The sequence below is a fragment of the Rhinatrema bivittatum genome, chromosome 8, assembly GCF_901001135.1.
Source record: "Rhinatrema bivittatum chromosome 8, aRhiBiv1.1, whole genome shotgun sequence".
NCBI lineage: Eukaryota > Metazoa > Chordata > Amphibia > Gymnophiona > Rhinatrematidae > Rhinatrema > Rhinatrema bivittatum.
In genome coordinates, this window is record NC_042622.1 from 20009385 (window position 1) to 20030207 (window position 20823).

Here is a 20823-nt window from a genome sequence, read left to right on the forward strand (position 1 = left end):
CTCAGGGTTGTCCCCCTGAGATGACGTCATCCGCTTCCGATATTTAAAGGTCTCTGATATCACTACTAGTTGAGTTAGCAAGGACTAAGGTTCAGATTGGGTTCCCTGCCTAAGCTACTCTGCTTCCTCAGACTTACCAGAGGTAACCGCTCCTCGGGGGCCTTGCTCTCTCTTTATGCCTTTCAGGTTACAGACAGGAACCGGTACTCGCTCCTTGAGGGCCCTCATTCCTGACTATCTGCTGAATCTCTTCTGCCTGGAAGTCATTATTATCTACATCATTGTGAGTTACCATTGCTCTCTTAGGGGTAGATTTTAAAAAAGCACGCCTTCGCGTACTTTTGTTGGCACATCAGGCGCAAACAAAAGTACGCTGGATTTTAGTAGATACGCGCGTAGCCGCTAAAATCCTGGATCGGCGGGCGCAAGGCTACCGATTTCGTGTAGCTGGCGCGCGCCGAGCTGCGCAGTCTGCCGCCTTTCCCTCCGAGGCCGCTCCGAAATCGGAGCGGCCTCGGAGGGAACTCGCTTTCGCCCTCGCCTCACCTTCCCCTCCCTTCCTCTATCTAACCCACCCTATCTAAACCCCCCCCTACCTTTGTCGGGGGATTTACGCCTCCCGGAGGGAGAAGTAAATCCCCGCGCGCCAGCGGGCCGCTAGCGCGCCGAGACGCGACCTGGGGGCGGTTCCGGAGGGCGCGGCCACGCCCCCGGACCGCCCCAGGCCGAAACCATGCCCCGGGCCCGCCCCCGAAACACCACGTCCCGCCCCCAAAACGCCGCCCCCCGACATGCCCCCCTCGAAAAACTCCGGGACTTACGTGAGTCCCGGGGCTCTGCGCGCGCCGGTAGGCCTATGGAACATAGGCGCACCGGCGCGCAAGGCCCCGCTCGCGTAAATCTGGGCGGATTTACGCGAGCAGGGCTTTTAAAATCCGCCCCTTAGAGCTTTCCCTGGAACCAGGTACTCGCTCCTCAAGGGCCTATCCTTTCCAGCTCCTGAGCTCCCTGAGACCAATTGTGAGTGTTGTCATCTAGTTCATGAACTCTGCATACCCTGCCTACTCACTGTCTACAGTTTCTCAACAGCTCAGCCATCCAGGGATCGCTGTTACAGTATCTGAGGGACCACTTCAGCTCACTACTGCCACCTCTGGTGGTTTCAAGACCTGTTTAATAAAAGAACTACTATCTCCGGCAGTCTATAACAACAGATTGCTAAGTCCGCCTCGGAATACATCAGATTGACACCCCTATCTGATTGCTCCTCCCACCAGCATAGCAGATCATGACAATAGCCTCCCATCCTGTTGGGGAGTAGCTTTGGTATGTCCCACTGGTCCTCAGTCCATCTGTCTACATGCTAGAAAATGGATTAATTATTTACCTGATAATTTCGTTTTCCTTAGTGTAGACAGCTGGACTCAGCTTTCTGCCCTTGGCTGCTGCATTAGTGTGTCAGTAGTTCTCCTGTGGGGTTATGGGTCCCCAGGGATTACTGGTAAGTGTTAATTCAGTCCCTTGTTTGGGGTACCTAGAACCTTATGTGAGTTCATTGCTTTTGGTTGGTTGAGTACAGTTCTGGTTACCTGTTTTTGTTTTTTGTTTTTTTTTAATCAACTTTTTTGCTAGTCTGTCTACAGTAGCTTTTGAAGAGAATACTGGCAGGCTGGAGTCACTGCAGGGACACATCACACCCGTTTTGCAGCAGCTTCATTGGCTACCGGTATCTTATCGCATCACCTACAAAATTTTGACAATCATCCATAACCTACTATACAGATCTAACTCAGCCTGGCTTTGCTCCCTACTAAGAATAAATAAACCTACCAGACAACTTTGCTCCATGGATAAATGCATACTAGAAGTACCGTCTGTAAAAATTGCAAGCTTGGTGTTGACTCGAAAGCGAGCCTTCTCAGTCACAGGTCCAATCCTGTGGAACTCTCTCCCTGAACAAATCCGTCTAATCGCAAATACCAAAGAATTTAAGAAAGCGCTGAAAACCCACCTTTATACTGCTGCTTACAATATTCATTAATCACTAAAACCTATTCCTAGTAGGAAATTGTTCACTATACTAGTTCCAAACAGCCATATAGATATAGAGATGAATTTCAAAGTATTGTAAATGTGATGTATTTTTATGACTGCTTGGTTTGTCTTTTAACTATGAATGTTTATTGTAAACTGCTCAGACTGTCCTATTTTGCGGTATATAAACATTTTTAAATAAATAAAATAAATAAATGTATATACCTTGACGTCAGCTTGCTCCGGCTCCATCTACTGGCAGGAGAGCATAAACCCACTGATCTTGAGTACATCTGTCTACACTAAGGAAAATGAAATTATCAGGTAAGTAATTTCTGGGTTTTTGGTTTGTTTTTTTTCAATTGCCTTTGTTTCTGTTAGTTTGGATGGTATGCTATGACCTTCATATTTTCAATGCTTAGCTATAAATTACTCATAAAAAGGGAGCTGGCTTGGCAGTTTGAGAAATAGTGTTCATATTCTTCAGAACTTTACATTTAAAAGCATTTTGTATAGCTGTCTGCTAGTAAATTGGGTAGAAAGTTCAAGTTCCCTGGTTCAACTTCTTTTAAGCAGAGCATCAGCATAATGAAACTGAAAGTTAACTGTTGAAATGGCTGGTGTGTGTATTTGAAGGATACAACATATCTTAAAATTATGGATGAAAAACGCTTTTTAATTTTTTTTTTTCCTTTACCATTAGAATATCAAAAATATTTTAATGTATGACTTTCATATCGGATGTGCTTACATGCTGCTTCAAAGGGAGGAGTTTTTAGGATAGAACAGCAAAATGGGATTTGCTGCAAAGAGTAGCTTTCAGGAAGGAATACATTTACTCTTAGCAATGGACACATTTTTTAATGACATGAATTTAAACATTTTAGGGGCTTATTTATTATACTCTATTAAGAACATAAGAAAATGCCATACTGGGTCAGACCAAGGGTCCATCAAGCCCAGCATCCTGTTTCCAACAGTGGCCAATCCAGGCCATAAGAACCTGGCAAGTACCTGTGTATTAAACGCCTGCATTACCATGATGCATATTAAAGGTGATTTTAATGAGCTTACGTTAACTTTTTTTTTTTTTGCATTAATGCAGATTTGTGTTAACATTTAAATGAGCTGGTCTACAAAATTATGCTAATCGGTTCGTTTAAATCTAGTGATTGCATTGGTGCAAACATCTGCATTACTGCCTCCATTTGGAAAACATTTATAGAGATTAGTTAATTTTTGTTTAAATGTGCATGATATGCATTTTTTTTTTTTTTTTAATAAAATAAAATCTTTAGTGAATAGCATGTTAAGTATGCATAGGGTCCTTCGTTTTCATTTTAAACTATTTTTACCCATAGATTCTTAGATTTTTCAAAGGTGACGGTTTAAACTGATATAATTGCCCTAATTTTAGGATGATTACAAACAGGCCGATTACAGTACAGTGCGCTCTGGCGGAGCGCATTGTTAACCCGTGATTGGACGCGTGTTTTCGACGCGCTAGCTTTACCCCTTGTTCAGTAAGGGGTAATAGCGCGTCGAAAACGCGCGTCCAACCCCCCTCCCCCCTCGAACCTAATAGCGCCCGCAACATGCAAATGCATGTTGATGGCCCTATTAGGTATTTCCTCACGATTCAGAAAGCAAAATGTGCAGCCAAGCTGCACATTTTACTTTCAGTAATTAGTGCCTACCGAAAGGTAGGTGTTAATTTCTCCGGGCACTGGGAAAGTGCACAGAAAAGCAGTAAAAATTGCTTTTCTTTTCACCCTCCGACTTAATATCATGGCGATATTAAGTCTGAGGTCCCGAAAGTTTAAAAAAAAGTTAAAAAAAAAAAAGTTTGAAATCGGCTCGCGGGTTGAAAACCGGACGCTCAATTTTGCCGGCGTTTGCCCACTCTCCTGCGACTTTTACTGTATCGGCCCGAAACTATTCCAGAGCTGCAGATGCAGCATTTCAAGGTCCCCAGCCACTGCTGGAAGCCATTGTGGGTCAAAGCATATGCTGTGTTTAAAGGCCCACCCTTCAGCAGTGGAAGTGCTCGCCTTCCAGTGCCACCCATGCCATGTTTCAGGTTTTGCCTCCTAACCCACAAGCAGCCAAAATGCCTGCTGTCTGGTGCCGTGAATACATTTCAAGCAGACTCTGTCCACCAAAAGCACTTTCCGGCAGGCTCACTGGCCCTGCATAAAAGCAGAAGTGTAGTGCTGCAGAGTGAGGGAGCCTCGGTAAGCAAGCTGCTGAGGGAGAGAGAAGCCGGGAGCCACCACTGGTAAGGTTGAATGCTGTTGTAGTGTGGGTGGGGCGAGGGAGTGAAATTCTCGGTGGGGTGGGAGGAAAGAGAGAAGGACATGTTAGGCAGGGAATGGCGGTAGAAATAGGTATGCTGCTGAGTGGGTGAGTGGGAGAATCTGATAATGTTTTATTATCCTGGCTTCTGTCCACCAAAATAAACTGATATTTACCTGGAAAAATTAGTCTTTTTTTTTTTTTTTTTTTTTAACTGATTTTCTTCCGATTTTGTTTTTGTCATAATAAATCCTGATAACATATTTAGAACAAATTAAAAATGAAGGTCCCTAAGTATGCAGAACTACACATGTTTAACACATTTTTGTAAATAGGCTCCTAATGAGACAGAAGGCTAGGAGAGAAACTTTAGTTAGCAGTGTTAACTGTTCGGGAGGAAAGCCAGGCTTTTCATCTTTTATATGACATAATCATTACAAAGGTGAATCTTGATAGTTTTTTTGGGTCGAAATGGCAGGGTTTTTGTTATTTTTTAACTTTACATGGCTGTGGCTTCCATTGCACGCAGATCTCTCTCATGTATATTCATTATGCAAATTCTCAAAAGTAGGCTAACTGGGAGTACTCTAATTCCAGCTTGAGAAACTCTGTAGGCACATGAGTAACTAAGAAGATAAAGTATTTAACAGTTTCTGATGCACAAAACTTAAAAAAAAGAAAAGACAGCAATAATACTTTTATACAAAGATATTGATGTTACTTTCATAGAGTCCTTAGGGCCTGGTTCACCTTGCTCTTTATCCCCAGAGACAGAGTGGGAAGAAAGTCTTAGTGTAACATAATTGTACAAAATAGCTGCTTCTGTGTGTTTTCAACATGGACACATTTTTGGTCAATTGTGTTCAAGTATACATTTAAGTGTTTTAATATGAAATATCTCAGTTAGTTTTGGTTTTAAAAGACACTTATTTAATAACTGTTAACCATGAGCAGATGTGCTAAATGGTTTTTAACATTTTAGGCTAAATACTTGAAAACCTGATGAGTGAATAAAGCAAATTTGCATACCATAAACGGTGCTCTCTGTGGACAGCAGGATGAATTAGCCATGACATTTGGGTAATGCCATCTGATGATGCCGAATGGACCTCTTGTTCTTAGCTCATAGTTTTCTTTTCTCTATTGAGCATGTGTGGGAGTGCTTGCACAGGTGCCTCATGAGTCCTTCATTTTATTTTAGAGCTTAGCTGGATAATCACCTCTCCAAAGAGGTAGGCAGGTATTTAGCATGGTTAATTCCTCCACCTGTCTTCAGAGAACACTATTTATAGTAAGCAAACTTTTTCTCCATTGACAGGGGGGGCTGAATTAGCCATGTCAAGTCCCAAGCTGAGGACTGCAGCGAAGCATTTACTAAATAAGCAACCCAGATTGTACCATGGAGTGTAAACTACTGAGTGAACAGACTATGCAAAACTGCTTGTCCAAATTTAGTGTCGTTCTTTGATAGATTGTCCGGATAGTAATGGGAGATAAAGGTATGAACTAATGACCAAGTTGCAGCTTTGCAAATGTTTTCAAGAGGTGTTGCTTGCAGATGAACCTCTTTTCCAACCATGGCTCTCACTTGATGAGCCTTAACTGAATCTGGAGACTTTCTAGCAGATTGTCCAGTTAGCTAGCAGACTATATCGTGCACTAAGTATGTATTGTGACTGCTAGCCCAGTTGGTTAGGATCATAAAAGTAGAATTGTTGCAAAACCTGACAGTGTGGCTGAATTCTCTTCCAGTAGTAAGACAAAGCTCTTTTATAGTTCAAGGAATGAAGGGCTTTTTTACCTTAATGTGCATGTGGCCATGGAAAGAAAGTAGATAAAATGACGGCTTGATTTATATGAAAAGCTTATGCTACCTTTGGTAGAAACTCTGAGTGGGTGTGGAGCACCACTGTGTTGAAGAATTGCAAATATGAATAGTAATGAATCAAATCTTGAAGCTCGCTGACTCATCTGGCTGAAGTGACCACAACAAAGAAATAATACTTTCCATGTGAGAAACTTCAGAGAAGCTGACTCCAGTGGCTCAAAAGGTGACTTCATAAGCTGAACTAGAACCATGTTAAGGTCCCATGGAACAGGTGGTTTGGCCACCGGTGGCTTAGTGTACAACAAGCCTTTCATGAACTTTGATGCTAAAGGATGATTGGAGATCAGATTACCCTCTACCTGCACATGATAGGCCATTATGGCACTGAGATGCACTCTCACTGAGGTACTAAGACTTGAAGAAAGAGAGAACAAGTTCTGAAATAGCTCCTGTGATTTGCATGTGAATAGGTTCATGGAGTTCTGTTGACAACAGGAGGAGAACCATTTAAAGCCGAAAGTTCTTCTAGTCTAGGGCTTTGTGGCAGATATGTCCTCAACTTTCTTGGGTAAGGAGAGTGAAGTGATCAATAAGCGCTCAACATCCAGGCTGTTAAGCTAATAGGGAAGGTTCAGATGATACAGATGAACCTCTTCTTGAGTCACCAAGATTGGATTGGTCCTCAGAGATAAAGGGACTGGTACACAGTTGCACTAAATAAACAAACCACATCTGTCTGGGTCACACTTATGCAATAAGTATCAGGCAGGCCCGCTTTGTGAGCATTTTCTGAACCACCTTGGCTATGAGTGGAATTGATGGAAAAATGTAAATGAGATCTGCATTCCAGGTGAACAGAAAAGCATCTGAGCAGATCTGAGATCACTGGGAAGAATGGAATAAAATCTTTCCACTTTTCTGTTTTCCTCTTATGCGAAGAGGTCGATTGAGGGATATTCCCAAAGGTCGAACAGTCGAACAGTGTGTCGACTGTTGAAGGGAACATTAATGAGGGCGAAATATCCTGCTGAAGCCATCTGCTAATGTGTTGGCGATCCCTGGAAGGTAGATCGCTTGAAGAACAATTTAGTATGCTCCCATCCCGTGGAGGAGGAGGCTGCTGCTGCAGCTACCATTTGTGCTCAGGGTGGAGTGAGGGGAGGGGGGGGGAGGGAGGAAGTGAGTGAGAGAAGCAGCCAGCCAGCCTGTGTGTAAGTGAGAGAATGTATTTGATTGAGAGCATGTGTGTGATTGAGAGAAACTGGTCAGAGAGCTGGTGTTTGTGTGTGTGTGTATATATGTGAGAGACAATGAAAGTGACTGCTCAGGGAGATGACTGATGTATATGTGAGAGTGTGAGACATTGGTCAGGGAGGTGACTGATGTGTGTGTGTGAGAGAGAGAAAAAGCATGGAAGTGAGAAATCTGGGTATGTGAGAAAGGATGGGAGTAAGAAGCTTGGTTTTATTTATTTATTTATTTATTTACAGTTCTTATATACCGCACAATGGGTAGGGAACTATCCGTCTAGGCGGTTTACATATTAATACATACACAAATAATGTTATACAAACAATACATTGACAAATAAATCATAAACATATGCAATCATATTAAAATCATAAAATAAACGTAAAATACAAAGGAATATATGTTATGGTAAACTTAATATATATTGTAAGCCTGAGTAAAAAGATGGGTTTTTAGTAGTTTCTTGAATTCTGTACGACTAGCAGTTAGACGAATATGTTCAGGCAGTGAGTTCCAAAGTACTGGACCGGCAACAGAAAAAGCTCGTTTACGGGTGAGTGCCAAACTGACAGATTTTATAGAAGGTACTTCAAGTATACATTTATCAATAGAACAGAGTTGTCGAGATGGTCTGTAGATTCGCAATAAAGAGCATAACCAGATGGAATTGGTATTATAAAGTAGGTTATGTATTGTAGTTAAAATTTTGTAAGTGATGCGATATGTAATTGGTAACCAATGCAGATATTGTAAAACAGGAGTAATGTGTTCTGACCGTGGCGTATTGTATAACATGCGAGCAGCTGCATTTTGTATTAATTGTAAAGGGCGTACAGTTGCTTGTGGTAGACCAAGAAAGAGAGCATTGCAGTAGTCTAATGAAGATAAAATTAAAGCCTGTGTAATCAGTCGAAAGTCGTTAGGAAGAAGAAGGGGTTTGAGTTTCTTTATCATATATATCTTGAAAAATGATTTTTTTACAAGTTCAGATATGTGTACCGTCATTGATAGTTTAGAATCTATCGTTACACCTAAGTTTTTTGCATGTGATTTTATGTTAATAAGTTGATTCTGGAAGGTAAATGTTGATGGTGGTCGATGAACAGAGTCAGGTGTTGGGGTGTGTGTGAAAGAAAGCATGGGATGAGAAGCCTGATTATGTGAGAGAGAGCATGGGAGTGGGAAGCCTGTGTGTATGTGTGTGCATGCATGAGAGAGAGACTGGTTGATAAGGTGACAGTGTGTGTGAGAGAGAGACTGGTGTGTGTAAAAGTGAGAGAAAGAGAATGTGATTCAGGGAATGAGAAGCCTGTGCACGTGGAGAGCAAGCATGGGAATGAGAGAGAGACTGGTGTGTGTATATGTGTAACAGAGAGAAAGTGATTATGGGAATGAGAAGCCTGTGCATGTGGAGAGAACAAGCATGGGAGTGAGAGACTGGTGAGTGTGTGTGTGTGCGTGAGACAGAGAAAGTGATTATGAGAGTGAGAAGCCTGTATATGTAAGTAGAACACGTGAGTGGGAAGCCTGTGTGTGTATGGCATGAGAGAAACTGTTCAGGAAGGTGACTGGTGTGTGTGTCAAAGACTGGGAGATGATTGGTGTGTGAGAGACAGAAACTGGTCATGGGGGCTTGACTGGTATGGTGTGTGTGTGTGTGAGAGACATGGGCCCTAAGGAAGAGGACCATGAGTATAGAGCTTAGCCACTACTGCTGCTTCTGGTGTGTGCTACGGCCTGCATGGAGGAGGAGTAGGAGAGCTGCTGGAGGGGGTAAGTAAAGATGGCTTTTTAAGTTTATTTTTCTTGATTGACTGCCATTTTAATTATTTAATATTATGTGATGTGTCTGCTTTTTTGAAATATTTTATTGGTGTTTGGAGAATTTTTAATAGTTTTATGAGTTTTTTTAATTGTTGGATGTTATTCTGTTCATAGCTGTTTTGAAACATTCTGCTTATTAGTATAGTTTTACAATTATTTCTGTGTGGGGATCTATAGCTGCTTGCTAGTTCTGTTTTCCTAATAAGAGGTGTATTAGTTTTTAGGGCCTGATTTAATATTTGTAGTGTTGCCTTTTCATAGATAGGGTTGCTCCTGTTTGAGTGATTTCCATAATACAGGTGTAACCGTGTGCGGATTAGTTTTATGTGCATTACTACAGATCCTGGGAGTATGTTAGGTCGGTTCTCAAGAGGACATGCATTGGTGGTAAACTGCTGTCTTTTCATAAGTAGGGCTATTGAGCCTGGAAGTAGAAGGAGTTTTAGTTGCTGTTACTGAGATGACACCAGAACCAGAATATCTTTTTTGTAGGGTGAGTTGTATGGGGAATGTCATAATTCTGCTTTACATCAGTTATTGTGGGTCAGGGGGGTTCCCGTGGATGCAAACTGTACTTTTACATCTAGCCTCGTGACAATCATGGGTCAGTGTGTCATGCATGTGAGAACCATCTGTCAGGTGTGTCCCGACAGAAAAAAAGGTTGAGAACCACTGTTCTGGACTATGTAAAATATTTCCTGCTGGCCGGTTAGAAATTAAGGGCACAAAGGAGCAGATGGGAGCTGGTGTGTCCAGGCACAGGCCTTGCTTCAGTAGCTTTGATGGAAAAATTGCCCTTAAAATAGGTAGCGGCACATGCATTTCTCCTCAAGTGAATGGAAGGATCTGCCAATTTAATGAAATGTTGTCTGTAACACCGAGGTCCGGGACAGATCCTTGCTCCGATGATTGAGATATCGATGGGGGAGCATTGTCTGTCGAAGCTCAATGCATTGAGTGCTCTGGGATGCGATCCATCGGTACTGGGTCACAATGAGTGGACAATGCCAAGTCTCTGTGTAAGTGGTTCTGGGTGCATCGGTGGAGCCAGGGCCTGATGTGTCAACAGCGCCGGTGAGTGATGCATTGACAGCACCAGTGCTATATACATCAACTGAATTGTTATTGCACTAGTTGTACAGCTGGCTCCCAGGAGTGGCATTTCTTTTTACTAGGCTTTGAGCCCTGCAATGCAGGCAAAGAGCTTACCGGTGCCTGAGAGTGGTGGTTTTTCTCTTTATTCAATCCTGATGAGGTGGAGGGGGCCCCAGGTGTGCTCCAACAAGGGGGGAGACTTGCTTAAGGAACTCCTTCTCAACTTGGCACCTGGGATGCTCAAAGAGACTCCTCTTTAGGAGAAGTCGGCAGCAGCTTATCTATACAATCTCAAGACTCAGCTTATGATCTCTGGCTCCATCAGTAGGCACAGGACGATACCTATAGCTTAGACATTGAGCGGTAGATTATTGGTCAAAAGTTCGCCTCTGTAAATTATCCTTTGAGGTCTGGATGTTTGGTGAAGAACTAGAGAAGCTAGTAAAGTCCAGGAGAGACAAAATCTCAACAATTACTAGAAGATAGAATCAGGACATCTTTTAGACATTTCATATCGTGAGGCCAATACTGAGACTTCAGAAGATAAACCTCCCTGGTAGGCAGAATGCTCCACGGAGAACAAGGGACAAAATGCAGCCCTCTCATGGAGCTAGAAAAGCAATTCAATAAAGCCATCAACCTCAGCTACCAGTCGTCAATGAGCTTTTTCGGATCCATTCTTTGATTCAGCTCATAGGAGGTTGACTATGGGACTGTTTTGAATAGTGGGTTCAAATAAAAGACCAGTGAGTCTTGGACATAATTCACAACAGATATTCATAAGAATTAGCAAGTCTTGTAAGACAGACATTCCTGGTGTTATCTTGCAATCACTCCAGCAAAGAGGCTTGCTGCATAAGCCACATTCAACAAATTACTTCATCTTCATGCCATATGCCCAGACCCTCCTCAAGAAGAGAGACGTGACTGTTACTCCATTTATTTCTGCATTCCAAAGAAGATGGGGCTTAACAGACCTATTCTCAATCTAAAGGGAGTGAACAAGAGCCTAAATGTCCCACAGTGGGCTATTTCGGGCCTTGTAACTCTTTAAATAGCAGCCCTGGAGCATCGGGACGTGCATTAATGTCCCAATACTCCAGGGAATAGTTAGCTACAGTTTTTGAATGGTAGTTAATTTTTCAGAAATTAAATTGACTTGTGGTTTGGTTTTTTTTGGGCAAATTGCCTGCAAAGCAGCTAGTCTTAAGTGCATTATTTGGGGTAAAATATTGCACAATATCACCATGATATGCTATATTGCACAGTTAACCATCTTTTAGTGTTGAATTTCACAATTGTTTGATCAACTAAAGAAAAAGGTGACTATTTTTAACCTTCTCCCACTGATCTCTGAAAATATTTAAATCCACAGTTGGCCTAATTTATTGTTGTACAGTACTTAAATTACTTATGTCCATCTTTTGTTCCAACTTAAATAATAATTGATCAGATCATGGGATAAATAAGTCCCTAATGGGAGAAATAACATTGGTATCAACATTCTCAGATGCCAGAATAATATCTAACATATGGCCCGAGCGATGTGTCACACATTGTATCAGCTGAATTAAACCAAATGCATTAATTGAAGATATAAAATTCCTTGCAGTAGAGGATCTAGCATCATCTATCTTTAAATTTAAAACCCTCTAATACAGTACATAAATGCAGCCATTAACATTCTGTTTTATAATATATCAGAGCTTTTCCAAAGCCTATTCTGATCCTAATCTATTTCAGTGTATTCTTCCTTTAATATTCTGGTTTTTGGACAGAACATGTGACTGCTTTGCAATTGAATCAAGTCACTAAAAAAACCCTATAGAATTGTATTTTACATCATTTAGTCACTTCATTAAGTTCATGTTGTGTGTTGATGGCAATTGCCATAGGGTGAATGTGATACTTTGGGAGGGTACAGGCTTGGACAGAGTCAGATGGAGGAAGCACAGTCATTTGGGAGGGTACAGGCTTGGACAGAGTCAGATGGAGGAAGCACAGTCATTTGGCTGTTTGTAACTTGGAAATGAAGTGAACATAAGCACAGAAGAATAAGAATGTGAGAGTTAGCTAGCTACCCCTTATCTGCCTTGAATCCAGAACCCATAGGAAACAATGTCTCCAGCACCATGTGGGCAGCCCTGACGCGATTACCATCTCTGCATCAGGAGCCTATGAAAGAAAGGCAGCTGCACACACCTAAGGAGTGCAGCCTTTATGATGGTTTTGTACCGACAGAGAGTGGAGAAAAAGCAGAAGGGAAAATTTTCGACTCCTTCCCAAGTTTCTATTCCCATACGTTGCCCAGTGGATCTACATGTTCAATATTTCAGCTCTTCACTGCACAGGAATGTGTATACTGAACTGGAGAGATTCTCCTTGAGTCCTTATGTTAGATCAGCTCCCCCAACCCTTCAGATTCTGCAGTGCATCAAGTGAGTAATCCACAACAGGTTACTCTGTTGCTTCACAGCAAGTTTTGGATAGGTAGTCTTTAATGCCTGTTTTTGATTCTGTGTCTCCTGATAGTACTGTTGATGGTACTGGGTTAATCTCGGCAGCCTCAGTGGTCCTGATGAATACCGAAAAGTCTACCAGTTTCAAATCCAGTATCTATTCCTTTTAAAAATCGATGGGACTGATCTGAATACCTCATTGAGGCCAGGGGCCATTTCTTTGAAGGATATATGGGAAATAGTTTGTCGTATAGATTCAAATTGGTCTAGTTCAATTGTTCAACTATGTCAGTTTTCCTCTGATATATCTAAGAAATTCTCTGAAGTTGATTCTAGATTGATATCTTTAGTATCTAGTTCCTCTTCTCAGAGTTTAGCTATATCGAATATACAAGCATTCTTAACAGCAGGAATTAAAAATAATCTGAATATTCAGAAACTATGGAAAATAGGCTGAGATCTAATAGTCTTCACCTATTGAATTTTCCATTCACTTAATTTCTGGGGAGGAATAGTTTTTGAAATACTTCAATTTCTGCCTGAGAAAAAGTGTCTAATTTCTAGGTTCTATTATATTCCGGATAAGGAGAGAATACCAAGCAAAGAGGAAGGGGCCACCGATGTATCCCTTTTGTAGCTCGTATCTTTCTCTTTCCTTCAATCTAGTGATATTATTTCCACATGTTGTTCTTTGTTTCTTTTGCCTTGACTAGTGATAAAGATGTGTTCTTTTTTGTGGTCAGAAATTTCAGGTATTTTCTGATGTCTCTAGGGAGACACAGGTTAGGAGGAAACAATTTCTCTAATTAAAGTCTCATGTCCTATTTTTAGATGCCTTATTCCATGTAAATGTATAGTCACACTTCAAGGCAATAATTTTTGTTTTTGTAGACCCTATGGGGCGGATTTTAAGAGCCCTGCTCGCCAAAATCCGCCCAAATCCAGGCGGATTTAGGCGAGCAGGGCCCTGCGCGCCGGTGAGCCTATTTTACATAGGCCTACCGGCGCGCGCAGAGCCCCGGGACTCGCGTAAGTCCCGGGGTTTTCCGAGGGGGGGCGTGTCGGGGGCGGGCCCGAACCGCGCGGCGTTTTCGGGGCGTTCCGGGGGCGGGCCCGGGGGTGTGGCCGCGCCCTCCGGACCCGCCCCCAGGTCGCGTCCCGGCACGCGGGGATTTACGTCTCCCTCCGGGAGGCGTAAATCCCCCGACAAAGGTAAGGGGGGGTTTAGACAGGGCCGGGCGGGTTGGTTAGGTAGGGGAAGGGAGGGGAAGGTGAGGGGAGGGCAAAAGAAAGTTCCCTCCGAGGCCGCTCCGATTTCGGAGCGGCCTCGGAGGGAATGGGGGTAGGCTGCGCGGCTCGGCGCGCGCGCCGGCTATACGTAATCGATAGCCTTGCGCGCGCCGATCCAGGATTTTAGCGGATACTCGCGACTACGCGCGTGTCTACTAAAATCCCGCGTACTTTTGCTTGCGCCTGATGCGCCAGCAAAAGTACACGAACGTGCCGTGTTTGAAAATCTACCCCAATGCATTTAGAAACTTTTATTTTGGATAAATCTTTTAGTTGAGTGGCATCAGGTATTGGTGGGTGGGCGGATCTATTATAAAAATGACCTTTTGGTCCCCTGAATAGGGACTTTATAGGATTTCTTGTCTTTATATGAAAGGTTTACCTTTCTTTTCCTGGAATATATCATGTTTTTTTTTTGTAAATATTTAAAATCAATAAAGAAAAGATACAGAATGTGAGAAGAGAGACCAGCTCCGCAACTTCAACTGTAGATTTCACCTACGTCACCTGTGATCTCATTTACGGGTCAGGATTGGTCTTGTATCAATAGACACTTAAATTTAGTCAGAGTTGCTGAAAACTCCTGTCATCAACGGGAGACTCCATCATCCATTAAATACATGACACTGAAGTTATTTACGCACATGAATTGCATTAGCATGGAATTATCACAGTGATGATACAAGTTATTAAACAATGTTGAAGTCCTTTGCTGTCAATACAATGTTGTATGTTTTCTCAAGGAGCAAACTTAAAAATAAGTTCTATGCCACATGATTCTCAGACGAATTTGCTTCAGCAACTGTGTCCTTGATGGCTCTCAAACACCTGCTGGGCTTTGTGTGGGAGTTTTGGTTTTATGAGGCCCTTTCAGAGAGTGAGACATATCCTCACTGAATGGCAATTTCATATGGAAATAGGAAGATCTATTCAAAATTTGGCTTGAATAACGCAAAGTGCTGTGTTAAATTACTTCTATAAAGTGGATTCATTAAGGGTCCATTGCATTGTATTATGAAATGGGAAGATGAGATGGGCCTCATAGTTATAATCTGCATTCATGTAATGCTTGTTGCAATAATTTTTTTTTTTCGTTTTTTTTTCTTTTTCTTTTTAACTTCTATGTTTCTTCCTCTTTTGTTTACCTTTCTCTTTTCTCATAGTTGTTATCCCTTGTTAACAATTTTCATTGTTATTAATGTTAAATGTATTTGACAAAGGTAACTTTTTTCCTGCATCTCCTGTTTTAATGTAAACCGGTATGATTTGTATATTATACAAGAATGTCGGTATATAAAAATTAAAAATAAATAATTGTGTTCTACTGTAAACAGATATGATATGTCTCTTGCCACATGAATGTCAGTATAAAAAAGTTCAAAATAAATAAATTCATGTTTCTCTAAATGATGTAAAATGGAAAAAAGGTGGAGTAAGGTAGGCAATAATTTTATTCCATGGTGGTCTCTATTCTGTGAAAAGTGAAAATGATGCAGATCAAATGTCTCCATCTACATGGCTCTGGAGTTTTACAGCCAATGGTCGCTCAGCTGTGTATGGTTCAGAGGGAAATAATTTTGAAGGATATTAATGAAACAGGAGAGTTAGGACATCCTAACAAAAGGGCCGATGCAATAAAGAGTGCTCAGGCTGAGCGCACCGTTAGCCTCCATTTGGACGCGTGTTTTTGACGTGCTATTTTTACCCCTTACACAGTAAGGGGTGATAGCGCATGGAAAATGCGTGTCCAACCCCCCCCCCCCCCCCCCCCCCCCCCCCCCCCCCCCCCCCCCCCCCCCCCCCCCGAAACTAATAGCGCCCGCAACATGCAAATGCATGTTGATGAGCCTATTAGTTAGTCCTGCGCGATACAGAAATTAACGCCTGTTAAAGGCAAGAGTTAATTTCAGTGGGCAGGAAAGTGTACAGAAAAGCAGAAAAAACTGCTTTTTTGTACACCCTCCGACTTAATATCATAGTGATATTAAGTTGGAGGCCCCAAAGATAAATAAATAAATAAAAATCTGCCCACGGGTTGGAAAACGGACGCTCAATTTTGCCGGTGTCCGTTTTCCGAACCCCTGACTGTCAGCGGGTTCGACAACCAACGCCGGTAAAATTAAGCTTCGGCTGTCAAAATCACTGACAGCCACCGCTTCTGTCAAAAAGGAGGCGCTAGGAACGTGCTAATGTCCCTAGTGCCTCCTTTTTACTGTGGGCTCTAATTTGCATAACTGGGCTTCCTGAATCGTGCGCCCAGAAGTGCGGGTGCTTGCCGGCTCTCCCACGAAGTTTTCTGTATCAGCCCATTAAGCTTCAATAAAAGCAAAAGTAGCCCATGTGCCTAAGTAAAGAATCATCTGAGCTAAATGATTCCAAATTTTCCCTAACAGCAGGTTGTTAATACAAACAAAAAATAAGCTTTGAAATGTCTGTATGCCAATGACAGAAATCTAAGAAGTAAGATGGGAGAGTTAGAATGTATACAATGAATGATGAGATGGATTTAATTGTCATCTCAAAAGCCTGGTAGAAGGGTGATAACCAGTGCTACACCAGGGTACAAATTATTTCGCAATAATAAGGAGAATCAGCTTGGTAGGGTGGTACAGAAAGCATAGAGACCAACAGAATAAAGATCATACAAGAGACTAATACACAATAGAATCTTTATGTGTAGAAACCTGTATGTGTTGGGTAAGAGTATAGTGATAGGAGTCCACCTGGCCAAAATGATGAGATGGACGACAAAATGCTAAGAGGAATCAGGAAAGCTAACCAATTTGGCAGTGCGGTAATAAGGAGATTTCAATTACCCAAATATTGACTGGGCAAATGTCGCATCAAGACATGCTAGAGAGGTAAAGTATTCCCGGATGGAATAAATGACTGCTTCATAGAGCAATTGGTTCAGAAACCAATGAGAGACTGAGCTATTTTAGATCTAATTCTTAGTGGAATTCAGGATTTGGTGAGAGAGGTAATGGTGGGGCCTCTTGGCAATAGTGATCATAACATGATCAAATTTGAACTAATGACTAGAAGGGGGTAATGTGTAAATTTATAGCTCTAACACTAAAATTTTAATGGAGAAATTTTGATAAAATGAGGAAAAGAATTAGAAAAAAGTGGAAAGATGCAGCTGCAAATGTTAAGATTATGCAACAGGCATGGACGTTGTTACCATCTTAGAAGTGCGGTCCCGATGTATTCCATGCATTAAGAAAGGTGGAAGGAAGGCCAAACTATTACCAGGATGGTTAAACGGCGAGGTGAAAGAAGCAATTTCAGCCAAAAAATTATCCTTCAAAAATTGGAAGAAGGTTCCATTTGAAGAAAATAAGGAAAAGCATAAGTATTGTCAAGTTAAATGTAAAAGTGTTCCAAAAAAGAGCTAATTATTTTCCATTCAATTCAATCACCAAACAAACAAGGAAAAAGGAAAAACAAATATCACAATGCTGTGCTCTAAAGGTTATACTCAAAAAATTTTAAAAAAAAGTTTAAAAAAAATTTTTTGAAATAAGACTGACCGTATCGGCAAGCCTGGCGACAAGTCCCTGGAATCATTCAACAGGGGTTGTCCGGACTTCTCATCACCACAAGTTAATTCCAACCTTTGAAATACTATCTGGGCAAGAAGGATGTCAGTATGCTCCCGGTGAAATAAATACCGACGGGAGATACTTGAAGAAAATTAGCGCTCCTGATGAAGCAGCAGCGAAACATCGGCCGGGTGTCGAGATTATTTTATTTTCTTGTCCTTTGACATAGGAAATAATTTCTTGGACTGAGTTTAAAAATACAAATAAATTGCTCTGGATTTACAAATACTTTGAAAAATTCAAAAAATAACTAAAAAATTAAAATAAAAAGTACAGTAAAATATAGTGTATTTAAGGTAGTAAAAAATAGTGTATTTAAGGTTGACTGTAAATGATGAGAAGTCCGGACAACCCCTGTTGAATGATTCCAGGGACTTGTCGCCAGGCTTGCCGATACGGTCAGTGTTATTTCAAAAATTTTTTTAAAAATTTTTTGAGTATAACCTTTAGAGCACAGCATTGTGATATTTGTTTTTCCTTTTTCCTTGTTTGTTTGGCAAGTTAAATGTAAAACATTGATAAGATAGGCTAAAAGATAACTTGAAATGAAGTTTGCCATAGAGGCAAAAACTCATACTAAAATCTTTTAAAAATATTTCTGTAGTAGGAAACCTGCAAATGAGTCGGTTGGACCGTTAGATGATTGAGGGTCTAAAGGGGTTCTTAGGGAAGATAAGGCCATCGCGTAATGCTAAATGAATTCTTTGTGTCCGTGTTTACTAACGAGGATGTTGGGGAGATACCATTTCCTGAGATGTTTTCAAGGGTGATGAGTTGGATGAACTGAACTAAATCATGGTGAACCTGGAAGATGTAGTAGTCCAGATTGACAAACTAAAGGGTAGCAAATCACTTGGACCAGATGGTATAGGGTTCTGAAATAACTCAGAAATGAAATTTCAGATCTATTAGTAAAAATTTGTAGCCTATCGTGAAAATAGTCCTTTGTACCTGAAGACTGAAGGAGGGTCAGTGTAACCCTGATATTTAAAAAGAGTTCCAGTGGTGATCTGGGAAAACATAGATCGGTATGCCTGACTTCATTGCTGATTTAAAAAAAAAAAAAATAATAGTGATACCAGTCTAATGAACAAAATCAAAGAACATATAGAAAGACCTGGTAGAAGGAGGAACATAACCAGCATGGATTTACCCAAGGGAAGACTTGCCTCACAAATCTGCTACATTTTTTTGAAGGGGTTAATAAACATATGGCTAAAGATGAACCATTAGATGTAGTGTATCTGAATTTTCAGAAGGCGTTTGACAAAGTGCTTCATGAGAGGCTTCTAAGAAAACTAAAAGTCATGGGATAGGAGACAATATCCTTTCGTCGATTGCAAACTGGAAACAGAGAGTAAGATTAAATGGTCAGTTTTCTCAGTGGAGAGAGCTAAACAGTGGAGTGCCTCATGGATCTGTACTTGGACCAGTGCTTTTCGATATATTTATAAATTATCTGGAAAGGGAATATGACGAGTGAGGTGATCAAATTTGCTGATGATGCAAAATTATTCAGAGTAGTTAAATCACATGTAAATTGTGATAAATTGCAAGAGGACCTTGTGAGACTAGAAGATTGGGCGTCCAAATGGCAAATGAAATTTAATGTAGGAAAAGTGCTAGGTGATGTATATAGGGAAAAATAACCCATGCTGTAGTTAGACGATGCTAGGCTCCATATTAGGAGTTACCACCTAGGAAAAATATCTAGGTGTCGTAGTGGATAATTCATTGAAATTTGTCAGCTCAGTCTGCGGCAGTCAAAAAAGCAAACAATGTTGGGAATTATTAGGAAGGGAATGGTGAATAAAACAGAGAATGTCATAATGCCTCTTTATCACTCCATGGTGAGACCACACCTACAGTACTGTGTACAATTTTGATCGCTGTACACAAAAAAGATATAGCTGCACTGGAGAAGGTACAGAGAAGGGCAACCAAAATGATAAAGGGGATGGAACAGCTCCCCTATGAGGAAAGGCTAAAGAGGTTAGGGCTGTTCAGCTTGGAGAAGAGATTGCTGAGGGGGGATATGATAGAGGTCTATAAAATCATGAGAGGTCTAGAATGGGTAAATATGAATCAGTTATTTACTTTTTCAAATAATAGAAAGATTCACTCCATGAAGTTAGGAAGTAGCACATTTTAAAACAAATCGGATAACTTTTTTTTTCATCCAGTGCACAATTAAGCTCTGGAATTTATCGGAGCATGTGGTTAGGACAGTTAGTATAGCTAGGTTTAAAAAAGGTTTAGATAAGTTTCTGGAGAAGTCTAAACTGCTATGTATTGGCATTAGTAGCACAGGATGTATTTAATGTTTGGGTACTTGCCAGGTACTTGTAACCAGGATTAGCCAGTTTTGGAAACAGGAAGCTGGGCTTGATGGACCCTTGGTCCGACCCAATATGGAAATGTCTTATGTTCTTCTGTAGACCAGTGTGCTTGTCTAATGATAGGTTGTTGTTTCTTTCAAGTTGGTTTCGAAGATTACGAACCAGATTGTGAAACCATGAGGATAACTGCCTTTTTGGATATTCCGGGACAAGATAATCTGACTCCACTGGCCAGACTAGAAAAATATGCATTTAGCGATAATATATTCAACAGGTAAGTAGTCGATGACAATTCTCTAAATTGTCAAGCTTTTACCCAGAAATAACCATAATATATTTTATATTTGTTGAGGTATAGTTGTGTACACACACACACACACACATAAAATAGAGGTCTCTGTACCTAAAAAGTTGATATTTTTAGAAAGGATTCCTTTTTTAAAACTAATTTCTTATCATATCTGAAAGTTGTCTCTTTACAACATACAAAAATAAATTTTTGCTGAAATTGACAAGTGGTTTTACTGAATTCTAATGGTTCACATAGCTACTGGCATATTTTGTGCACTCCATTAAATAATTTTTGATAGTGGAACACTTTATATTGGACTCCTTCAATAAAATGCTCTTTATTTCAAGAAAATACTATTCCTCTACCAGTCTGTATCAGAAATACAAGGAACATACAAGATGCATGTTATACAAAGTAGAGACTAGCATATGTCTTATCTTCTTACGGTCTTAATTATATTGCTTTTATGTACTTCAGAGAGAGATCCTTTTTAGAAATAGTGTTAGCCATT

At 40.9% G+C, this 20823-nt stretch overlaps 1 protein-coding gene across 3 annotated transcripts in view; it reads left to right on the forward strand.

Annotated features, from left to right (window-relative positions):
* LOC115097178 (serine/threonine-protein phosphatase 4 regulatory subunit 1-like) overlaps nucleotides 1–20823 on the forward strand; it is a 173584-nt gene that overhangs the window by 16029 nt on the left and 136732 nt on the right. For all 3 annotated transcript variants that reach the window (XM_029612754.1, XM_029612752.1, XM_029612753.1), the window contains exon 3: nucleotides 20162–20294. In XM_029612754.1, coding sequence (XP_029468614.1) covers nucleotides 20162–20294 — 133 coding nt within the window. The remainder of the gene's footprint in view (nucleotides 1–20161; nucleotides 20295–20823) is intronic.